Genomic DNA, 11,857 nt, shown 5'->3' with positions numbered 1-11,857 from the left:
GCAATAGCTGGTAGGAAATGCAGGGTCTTTGCCTGGTTTTAACAAGAGACTAATATTGGCTGAATTCATGTTTGGCTGTAATCTGCCACTCTCTTTGATTTCCCTCACCATTCTGAAACATGTTGGAGCCAGAATGATCCAGAATTCTTTGTAGAATTCTACTGGGAACCCGTCTGGACCTGGAGCTTTCCTATTAGTCATGGATTTAAGGGCTTCCTGGAGCTCCGCTGATGTTAGTGGCGAGTCCAGGACTGTAACTTGGCTGTCTGATAATTTAGGAAGTGTTATCCTGTCAAGGAACTCATTGATCTCGTTATCTGATGGGTTTATCTGTGGTGAGTACAAAGTTTGGTAAAAGTCTCTGAAAGTGTTGTTTATGCTTTCAGTGTCATAAACTATATTCTCGGTTGAGTCTTTAACAGCAGATATGGTAGTTTTCTCTTTATTAATTTTTAACTGGCTAGCCAAAAAACTACTTGATTTATTTCTATGTTCAAAGCTTTCTATTCGTAGTCTTTGTGCTAAAAATTGTGTCTTTTTGTCAATAATTCCATGAAGTTCTAATTTAGCTTTACGTAATTTGCTCATTAACTCTTCTTCTGTGGATGCCTCTAAAGACTTAATGATTTCTTCTAAGTCCTGAATACGTTTGTTTTCTGTTTTTTCTTATGTGATGAGAAAGAGATTATTTTACCTCTCATCACTGCTTTTCCTGCCTCCCAGAGAATAGATGCTGTTGTTCCAGGCAGGTCATTATGTTCTAAATATAAAGCCCACTCCTTTTAAAAAAATCTATAAAACCTTCATCTTTAAGCAGTGATGTATTAAACCTCCAGTTTTTGCTTGGTGGGATTGTCTTCTTGTTTACCAGAGTTAAAGAAACCGGAGCGTGGTTGCTGACAACTATGGGTGTATCTCAGTGTCTGAAATGTCAGCCAACAATGAGCTGTGATAGGTAATTTTTCATTTATCCCATATTACCTTAAAGGACGACACACAGAGAGAGAGAGTAGATTATTCGTAATGTCCATGAATCGTCATGCGAGAGCTGGGCGGAAACCCATCCATGGAGCTAACCAGCCCCCCTCTGTTCCTGGGGAAAGCCTTCAGCTCACCAGCTCTGCATGCCCACATTCTCCACCAAGATGTTAGGTAATCAAATGTTAGGTAATATTTAATCTCCATAACCCTGGAACCTGAAATAAACACTCTTGACAACATGGAAGACATTTTATCCTGAGTCCCCAAAATAAAGGAGAGTTAACGCAGGGAAAAACCTCCTCCGAGGCTTTTCCCCCATCACTCCCATGTGCTCCCAGTTCGTCAGGGGCTTTATTCACAAAGGATGGAGGAGAAGGCGGGGCCTTCTCAGGTTACAGAGGTACAGTTTTCAGTTGGAAACCCACAATCAACATCCTTGCTCAACCTTTCATGAACAGCCACAGTTGGAAAACACAGAGATTCATGAAGTGTAAATAACACAAAATGGGCATCTTTTAGGCCTCAAAAAGTTACAATTATAAAAATACCCAACAAGCTGCTGACTAGAAAATAATCCAAATGTGAATGAGAGTGATGGACGTGCAAAAAAAAGTACACTCTCTACGGTTAGGATGAAGAGATCGCCATGCATCAAAAAGCCCATAATCACTCATGTACTGTTTAACTATATTAGTGGATTGCCAATTGCGCTGAGTCCCAGCTGTACTGAGCCTGTCTGTTAAAGAGTTCATCCAAAAATTAAAATCACCTCCACGTATAAGTGGACAGTCCAAGTGTTCGGAGAGTACAGAGAAAAAATTATGAAAGAATGAAGGGTCATCAATATTTGGACAGTAAATGCTGACAATACATAATCTTTGGTTCTGTACAGATATTTTTAACATTATAAATCTACCCTCTGGATCAGAGACTGTGTCCAATACTGTGAAATTGATATTTTTGTGTATTAAAATAGCTACACCTCTTTGCCTAGAGTTATAGCAGGCAGAGAACATGCTGGGAAACTCAGGTGTTTTAAGTTCATCTGCAGATGTGGCAGATCTATGAGTCTCTTGTAACAATATTACGTCTGCTTGCACTCTCTTTAGCTGATCAAAAACTTTAATCTTTTCTCTATGAAGCCAGCTCCATGTACGCTAGTAACATGAATTACATCATGTAATACCTCGTTGGAAAGCTTGTTTTATGTACTTTTAGACACCGTTTGAATTATTTTTATTCGATTAGTAATTCAGAAGTTATGACCCGGAGAGTGAGAAACCCGTGATTCTTTGTGAGTTTCTTCAACACTTCAGGAGAAGTCTCATTTTCTGTCCCAGACATGCAGCTACCTGACTCTGCTCCACACACACTAACCACGGACTCAAACGCACGTAAACAAAAGCTCTGGTATTAAAATCTATCCAGCTGACGTGAAGCAGGCAGAAAAAAACTTACAGTTAGATGAACGCAGACTCCTGTCCGCAGGGAAAACACCGGTCTGTCGTCTCCATGGCTACAAGGTAGAGCGACAGAAAGGACAACCAATCACACGTTAGTATGATGCGGCAGAGCCAATCAGTGAGCTTGTAGGAGGGTCTAAGGGAAAATAGCCTTCAGCTTGAGGCGGCTGCCTCCGCATGGTCCTAGTGCCCGATTTGTATCACAGTATAACAGTTTTGTACGGTAAAATCTGACGAACGACCGGAAAAAGGGCACTTTGGGCACTTCGGACAAAAGGGGCAGGGTCTCAAGCACCCTCCACCCCTGCAAGTGCCTGCCACTGAGCACTACTAGATCAGGGATCTCCTTGTCGATTTTCAAGAAACTCCTGAAGACCCAGCTCTTAAGAGAGCATCTTCTCAATTAGGAGCCTCCTTGCACCCGTCCCCCACTTTACTGTCCACTCCTTGTTCACTTCCCTTTATGATTCCCTAAGCTGCCTCACTGCCACCTTGGATTTACTGATTAGTGTTTGTTGTTACAGCCTCAAGGGCAACCTGCTGGCTTCATTATTACTTGTAAGTCGCTTTGGACACAAACATCTGCTAAATACATAAATATAAAGCAGGTACTGAAAATTCGCCTGCAACCCAGTACCCGTTACCAATGGACATGTGGTTCAATTGGACGCAAATTTTTTGAGTCACTGAGTAGGTCCTGGCTTAAGAAAAAATTGCAGTACTCCTGCCTAACAGGCAGATGTGGCAGTGTTTTAGGCATATCTTTTAATTACTTTGAACAATGTAATCACATGCTGCAGATTTTTATCTGTTTAGCAGTGGGTAATGTTGTCAGAACCAAAACCTTGAGTGAATCGGACCCAAAAATTCAGCCAACATCAGAATGAAGCAGTATTAGTTCTTTATTTGTGAGGATTTATTGCTCTGTCCCAGATGCTGAGCACAGGAACTGTTTGCTGGACTGCTGAGAGCTTCCTGACGAGCAGCACAAGAACGTAAACAGAGCGGATGGTTAGCAATCTCTCACCATGGGAGGACAATCCAGGGGGCATGGTCATGAGTACAGTCCAGGTGGGTACACGGGGGTCAGATATCAGGAACGCACCAAGGTGCATCAGGCAGAGAGGAATCAGAGAGGAGGCAGGGGTCGATAGCCCGGAGATCCAGGTCTGTGGAGTTTAGCAGGCAAGGGCAGGAGTCCTGGGAGCAGAAACAGGGTCAAAAAATGTAGAAGGGCTTGGCTTGGTAAAGGCTGGATTTCATCTGCAAGAGCTTCAGATAATCTGGCACAGAGTAGTGGCTGGAGGAAGCTTATATCCTGAAGGACACAGGTGGAGATGATTAGACAGACAATCATGAGTAGACAAGCAACAGGTGAGCATAGTTAGGTGGGGCACAGCAATGTAGAGAGGCAGGATGACTGAAGACCATGACAATTGTAGGGACCTCCAGAACTTTCTGCTGTCCCAGCTGTTTTCCGAGTTCAGAGTCTGACCGCAACTAAGCAGAACATTTAACATCACTGTCATTGTTGTGCTATGTTGTACTTTTTTGTGGCATACAGTAGGGGTTGTATCAACTAGTCGACTTCATTGCTCTTTGGTGACTTTTTATGCCTCTCATCGACTAGTCGCTGTCACGTGATAATGACCGACAAGATGCAGTCCTCGGAAAAGACAGCAGGTGACGAGCCCCTGTGCGTTGGGAGGCGACGCGCTGTGCCAGAGCGTCAGTATCTGACGCCCGCCGTAAAACGGATATTTGACTGAATTGTGACCTTAACCGCCTTGCAATTTAACCTTCCCCTCACCCCCATCCTAATCTTAACCAGCTTGCGTATGCAAAGCTCTGATCGTTGACGCGCTCCAGACATCTGCGTCCCGAGCACGGCCACAGTAACATTATCAAATTAGGTGTCGCCACCTCAAAAACAAATTTAACACGTGATCAAGGCCGGATTAACCATATGGGCAACTGGGCAATTGCCCAGGGCCCATGAGCTCTAAAGGGCAGCAAGGGCATGAGCAAAATACTGTAGGCCTATCTGTAATCTACCGCTTTATATTAAACTAGGGTGACCGTACGTCCGGTTTTCCACTTTTCACTCTCTGTCCGGGCGTCCGGACTGGGGGTTCTTGTATTGATGAAAATGTCCGGCTTTTCATCCAGGAGCAGGGATCGAATTATGGGGGAGTTGGATATCCTACACATCCAGGGGAGCCGGAAAAACGTTTCTACCGATATTACATCATTTATGGACTCTTTTGAGCAGAGAGCACAGAGAGTGGCACAGCGCGTTGATGCGCAGCGCTCCAGGCTGCTGCTTCCAGCGCACGGTCCATTCTCAAAGTGGCGCATCCAAAAATCTGTAATTAGCACACGATCGTTCATGTCCGCACATGTTCTCTACTTTCTGTCTTATTTGCGCCTGAAGCGCTCTGCCACTGCGGAGCTCATCACCTGTGCTGCGGTGATTTCACCTCACTGACGCATCGAAACGCGCTCTCCGCTTTACGGTCAGGAGATCCCTTTGATCTGCTCAGAAGTGACTGATGAGGTGAAAAAGTAAGAACCCAGGCAGCAGATTTTCTGGAGAGTTTAGAGGAGATGCAGGAAGATGAGAGACAGAAATAGTTCAATAAAAACAAGAAAACAAAACAAAGTGTTGAAATGTAAAATGTAGGTAGATTTATCTCCACTACACGTTTTTACCTGTATAAAACAATAAGTTGTACACATGCAATATTTATACATCTGATACAATTCAGATCACCTTCAACACTCAGTCACACACCCAGGGCCGTTTCAAGACATTTTGGGGGCCAAGGCAAAATGCCCCCCGCCCCCCCCCCCCCCCACCCCCCCAACTGGGCTCCCCAGAAGCCTCTGTGTAATCCATACCCTCTCCAGTAGTGTTAGTTATACAGTGTTTATAAAAGCTCCTCAGACATTATTGACATGTTCTAATATTATCAGATGAAAAACTAAATTATCAGACATGCTGTCTCATCTGCTGCTTTTCTAAACCTGCTAAAAGTAACAAAACCATCTGAAAGCCACTATTTGTGGATTCTCTGAAAGTTTCCATGGAGTGTGTGACAACTTATTTTTTCATTGACCCTATCGTCTAATCTCACAGCTGAAACAAGCATCCTTAATAATATGTGCACAGGAAGCGTACCGATGCTGTAGTAAAACAAAAGGTATAATAATTTATTATTAATAAAACCTTGTTGCAGCACTAAAGCAGAAAAATAAGATTTTGCAATAAATATGCTAAATATTTACATATAAATTGTTTTAGAGCCCTTTTATTGGCAGAATCTGATATAAATTTAGTTCTTACATAAAAATGGGTTCCAGCGTTGTTTGTGTGGCGTTGCCATAGTGTGACGTCATAGGCACAGATCCCCTGTCCTCTTGTTTGGAAATGAAAATATGGTCACCCTATGAACAAACTGTCCACCCGGGCTTTTGCGCTGCACAGAGACGCTTCGCTGCCTACGACTCTGAACTAGAGCCCTGCACGGGCCTAAAATCTGAGCCCGTGTCCGGCCCGGCCCGAGGGGGTGGAGCCCCAGCCCGACCCGGCCCGAGAAGGTTTTCAGGATTCTCTGGCCCGGCCCGAGGCCGAGCCCGACTTTTTTTTTTAACCTTTCATAATGTTTTAGCGTGATAGAATGCTCAGCATTCTAATTATCTGTGAAAAGCGTTATGCAGTAAAATAAATAAATAAATAAAAGAAAAACAGCATTCAATGCAGTTTTTTTCTAACAGAGCGCATTTTCAGAGCGGCAGATTAAATAAACGCCCCCAATTAATTATAGCGTTTGTAAATTAAATCTGCTCTGAAAATGCGCTCTTGTGCAATTAGAAAAAAAGCAGCATTCTAATTTCCTAACTGCAGAGCGCATTTTCAGAGCGTCAGATTAAATAAACGCCCCCAATTATCAAAGCATTTGTAAATTTAATCTGCCGCTCTGAAAATGCGCTCTCCAGTTAGAAAAAAACCAGCAATGAATGCTGTATGTTTTTAACTGCAGAGCAAATTTATTCTCAGAAAAATAGAATGCTGCCATTTTCATGAGAATGAAGGAATGGTTTCTGACATATCAAAGTGGGCATAAAATGGCATATTAGAATAGGGGCACATGTTTCAATCAGCAGTTTGATAAATCGTTTATATAGGCGCATTTATAAACCACACAGACCTTAACTGAGCTTTTAATGGCATAATGAACATGGCAATAAAATTATAAGAACAAGCCTTTAAGAACAGCATTACGTCCAATTTAACAAAGGTTGAGCCCCTTAACATGGCAAAAGTCCTCCATTTTCTGAACACAACAAGAGGAACAGTTTATTTGGCATCATGCAGGAAAAGAATGGCATCCACAGTTTCAGGGGCAAGTCCAGTCCTCCTTTCCTCTATCGCTCTTCCAGCTGCGCTAAAAGCGCGCTCACTGCTGCTACTGCTGGCCGGGACACTGAAGACCATGCGGGTTAGACGTGCCAGTAAAGGCAATAAGGTCTCGTGTTGCTTCCACCAGCTCAGAAGATCCCTTCCATCAGTTTCCATGGTGGGGTTGAGGGTGAGGTAGAACTGGACTTCATCAGCATCCTCACTCTCTTCTCTGACATTTTCCCACGCGTTCTCAAACTCTTCCAGCGCTCTCCTCTTTGGTGCAGGATCAGCAGCTGCTGCGCTTGAACCATCTGCGTAAAATCATAACAAAATTAGACTAATTTAGGCCAATATATAGCTACATTAGCATGCTAATAAAACAAAAATACCTGATTGTCCTGTAGCCTGCTCCTGCCGACGCGCTGCAGCAACCTCCCCCTCTCTGAAGCGGTTTATCAGGATTCTCACATGTTGCTGGATGTCGGCCCTCTCAGTGGGAGTAAACATCCGCAGTTGGTTGAACTTTGGCCATAAAAAAATGGCAATTTTATGCAGTGGCTGGATTTCGATTTTTTTTGTTAACCAGTCGAGGTGCCGCTGGCGGATGACAGCCTGGGAAGGAGTATCAGCCACGTCTGGCTGGCAGTGGCTTTTCAGCATGCTGGCCCAGAGAACAGCGAGGTGAAGTGTCGGGTATATGTCTCCTTCTAGCTCCTTTTGCGCGTTGTTAAATGGGCGCAGAAATTCCACAAGGAAGGCAAGAACATCTGGGGAGACATTGCGCAATCGTGCGCTCTCATCACGGCTCTGAAGAAGCTCCTGCAGCTCTGCATGGACTGACTGAATTGACTCCAGTGTGAGGAAGACTGTGCTGTATCTTGTCTCTGCCATTTGTTTGACGGTTTTTGGCAGCTGAGAGGCGAGGCCTGACTGTTTCAGGTAGCGAACTAAAGCCTTGGCCGCCAACAGGGTCTCCGCTACCTCTGGGACTACTTCAGCCAGCTCATCTGTGTTTAAGGCATGTCGGAGGACTGTGTTGTACAGGTGATCTTGACAAGCCAGGTGCCTGTATGGACGGAGAGCAGCCAGCACGTTTGCGCCCTGGTCGGTTACCCAGACAACGTTGTTCATAACGGATGCATCAAAGCCGAGGACTGTGACCAACTGCTGCTGAAGCTCTTTTCGGATATTATCTCCTGTTTTTGCATGGTTTGGGAAGCATGTTGTGGTGAGTAGCTTGCTCTTGAGTTTAAATGTTGGTGTTACATAGTGACATGTGATAGCCATGTAGCTCATTTTACGGAAATCATCCGTCCACATATTTGTAGTCATGCCAATATTTATGAGTGACATCACCTCTTTTATCTCCTCAACTGCAACCGTTTCAAATGGCCGAATGTCCATGCAACAGAAGTTCACACATTTATTTGCGACCTCCGACTTCACCCTTTCTGGTGGTGGTTTTGCAAAAAAGAAAAAATCGCTCACACTCTGCTGTCTGTCACCGCTGCCGGATCCGCCGCTGCCGCATGAACGTTGAAAATGTCTCTGGAGATGGGATGAACCTGTTTTTTTGCTGTCATATGACAGAACAGCTTTGCATAAAACACACTGAGCAAACCCGGTTGGCTCATTTTGAAGAACGGAGCTTTTCCCTTCGTGTTGTTGACGCTCTTTAATTCGCCTTTTGCAATCTTTCTCTTTATGTCCTCCATGTTTGTGGTGGGAGTTGGGGAAGTCCCTTGTGTAAAAGCGAGGGAGAAATCTACGGGTGCCGGTGTGTGAGAAGCTGGCAGGTGCTGCTGCGTTCAAGTGTTTCAGTTTTTTTTTATGAATTCGATTAAAAATAAAGGCGCCCGGCCCGGCCCGTGTCCGAGGTAATTACACAGTCGTAGGCCCGAAGCCCGGCCCGAGGGCCGTCGGGCCGGGCCGACCCGAGGGCCTAGGGCTTCAGTGCAGGGCTCTACTCTGAACGTCAGTTGAGAGTCAGTCTCATGCAGACTGACCAATGAAGAGAGGGCCTCAAGTTAAGACCCTCTCCTCATTGGTCAGTCCACATGAGGTGGGTCAAAGGTTACCCTGAGCGGGTTACGTGATGTCAGGTATTCAAGTATTGAGTATATTTACTGCATATTACAGTAAAATAGTCTGTATGTGACCATATTATGGTGATCCTCAGGTCGTGATGATGGGGCCCTTGAATATTGTTGCCTAGGGTACAACAAAGTGTTAATCTGGCCATGCACGCGATCGTTTATGTCGGCTCATTTCCTTTTATGTTTTCTGTCTTTTATTTGTGCCTGATGCGTGGAGCGGAGCACATCACCTGTTTTGTCCTCCGGTGACGCACCTCACTGGTGCGGCCAGCAAGCAGCGCGCACCCTGCTGTTTTTGTGGTCGGTGAATCTTTTAGAACTGCAGTTCAAAGGTAACTCAAAAGGTGAATATATATGAAGCCATGAAGCAGTTTTTCTTTAGGATTGAGAGGAGATGCAGGAAGATAATAAACATAGACAGGACAGAAAAATAGTCAAATAAAACAAGTTCATTTTTGTACCTGGTGGTTGCAACAAACAGACACCGTTGCAGGTAATCAGAAGTGAGGAACAGAAAATGAAATTATTATTTTAATGTTTAGAGCAGCAGGAACTCGGAGAGGCTGCAGGCGCATCAGTGAGGTTGCGGCCGCTGTGCAGGGGGAGGGGGCTGAAGCAAGATGCAGAAACTACCGTTGTTAAAAGAGATGTGTTTAACTTAGAAAATGTGGGCGCAATTTTAATTGTCAAAAACTCCAGTGAACTAATACCCCCCCCCCCCACACACACACACACACACACACAAACACCCCACCCCACCCCTGTGTCAGAAAAAAAGCTTGGTCACCTATTGTCAGTTTTAGCCGCTTCAGGTGTGTGACGTCATCAACGACTAGTCCAAGTGGACTCGATTTTCATTACTTGACAGTCGACTTTGAAAAAAATTAAGTCATGCAACCCCTAACATACAGATCACATCACAAATGTTATCAAGCACATCCTCTTGAGAAATATATGTTTGACTTGGAAAAACAATCCACACTGAGCTGAGTTAACTTTAGCCGAGCTCTGCCAAGTTCAGTAAGGAAAAGGAGCATTAATTTTACCTATATATGAATGACTGACAAGGTGTCACCTGCCCCAGGCCTTGTGACATATGGACACAGGTCCATATGCCACATATGATCCCTGTGACCCCCCACCCCAGGTGAAAGCAGTTACTCATGGTGAAAGATTACATATTGTGCAATAGTTTTTTTTTAAGTAACGCAAACATACTTTAGTATACATACCAGAAAAATATTACTATTTTTAGCCTTTTATTCTAAAAAAAATCTTTTTGACAAACGTTCTCAGTGACAGTTTCTGGGCATTGTTACACACAATCCACTATTTGATTCTATATCTACAAAACAGAACTACATCAATTAAAAAGCCGTTAATGGAAACAAATAATAAAATAAAAACATATACTGTTCTGAAATGTGCTAAAAAGTAGATTCCAAGAAAAAGTACATTTTCAAGCCACACTTCAATAAAGATTTAATCGAGTGCTTTGACAAAACAATTCTCACAAAACTAAAAGCAACATTTTGGAAAAGTTGAAATAGCAAGAATTTAAATTATTTTTCAAGAGTTTTTTTATGGTTGTCAGAGATAAATATTTTAAAATGATTTTCTGTTGAAAGTGTGTAATACTGCCATATGCTGCTAAGACAAATATACATATCACTTTCATACTCCAGTAACACAGCCAAGCATGCTAATGAAAACAGTATTCAAATCCTGATATTTTTTTCAGCCAAGGCCAGGTTCAACTGGGAATCTGAGGTGACAACACAGGTAATGCAGTAGCACAGGTCTGATGGTCTGATCTCTCAGACCATAAAGTAGTGAGCTCAGACATCTGGGTAAAATGACAAAGACCACATAAAAAACATCCTGGACCCATACAAAAACTAATCGTGAAACAGTTCTTGCAAGAGCTATGAGCAGAGGGTAATAAATCATTGAGGACAGACTGAGGCCTAGCTGTATCAGATGTAGTAGCAGTGTCTTACGGGCCTTATGAGCTGATGCTTTGTCTGTAGAAGCTGATCTGGCTGCTACTACAACTCCAGTGTAGGAATAAATTACTGCCAAACCAGCTGAAACAAATACAAAACAAGTGTAAGCTTTATCATAGTAATCTCGCAAAGAACTTGGAAACCAAGCAATATCAGTGCAATAGTCTTTCATCAGGAGGTTACTCATATTTTCAAAAGAATATTCCAATAAAAAAACACCCCGAGTTAAATTGTTAATGGAACTAATAGCCCAGCTTGCGATAATAGCCACTGCTGTGTTTCTGGTAGTGATGATGGAGGCATGCCTCAGTGGGAAGCACACAGCTACATATCTCTCCAGTGACATCACTACCAGTGTGAGAGGAGAGATTCCTGCTGTGAGATTGACAATTGTAGTGATGGTACCACATGCAGAATATGTCAGTCTTACTCTACAAACAGCAAGTAGAAAGAGAAGCTGACTCACTACCAGCTGAGCAGTGTCTGCAAGTAGGAGGTTATACAGAAGAATATAACGGCAGGTGTCACGAAACACTGGTTTGCTTCTCAGAGTAAATAACATGGTCCCATTAATGCAGAGAAACACACAGGCTGGAACCGTGGAAAAACCACAGAGGACCACTCTTTCCAGTAAACTCTGATACAACAATACATCAGTGTTATTGGAGTAAGAATCAGACACATTTGACATTGCAGAAATTGTTTAAAATGTGTAGAATGTAAGCCTGTTTATATAAGTACAAACAAAAGCAAGTGGTTAACTTCAACATTTGTAGATAAAATTCAACCAGTTTAATAAGAATAAGACGACCAGTAAGATAGCATAAGCCCTCAGACTTTCACCAGGGCAGAGTTGGTCTGCAGGGTTTCCCTGACTTCACCTATGAATTTATGTTCTTTCCCCTG

At 43.4% G+C, this 11,857-nt stretch overlaps 1 protein-coding gene across 1 annotated transcript; it reads right to left on the bottom strand.

The window, feature by feature from the left end:
- Positions 1–10,616: 10,616 nt before the first annotated feature.
- LOC107373922 (odorant receptor 131-2-like) lies at positions 10,617–11,642 on the bottom strand. Its single transcript, XM_015942069.3, has one exon. The coding sequence runs from the start codon at positions 11,640–11,642 to the stop codon at positions 10,683–10,685; it is 960 nt and encodes a 319-aa protein (XP_015797555.1). The 3' UTR covers positions 10,617–10,682.
- Positions 11,643–11,857: the final 215 nt, after the last annotated feature.

The sequence above is a fragment of the Nothobranchius furzeri genome, chromosome 10 (genome assembly GCF_043380555.1).
Source record: "Nothobranchius furzeri strain GRZ-AD chromosome 10, NfurGRZ-RIMD1, whole genome shotgun sequence".
Lineage (NCBI taxonomy): Eukaryota > Metazoa > Chordata > Actinopteri > Cyprinodontiformes > Nothobranchiidae > Nothobranchius > Nothobranchius furzeri.
Note: the sequence above shows the minus strand (reverse complement) of the source record. Positions and strands in the feature narration are given on the sequence as shown.

Excerpts from the sequence above, each read along its gene's own strand:
- LOC107373922 (XM_015942069.3), bottom strand. The coding sequence starts at position 11,642 with ATGTCAAATGTGTCTGATTCTTACTCCAATAACACTGATGTATTGTTG.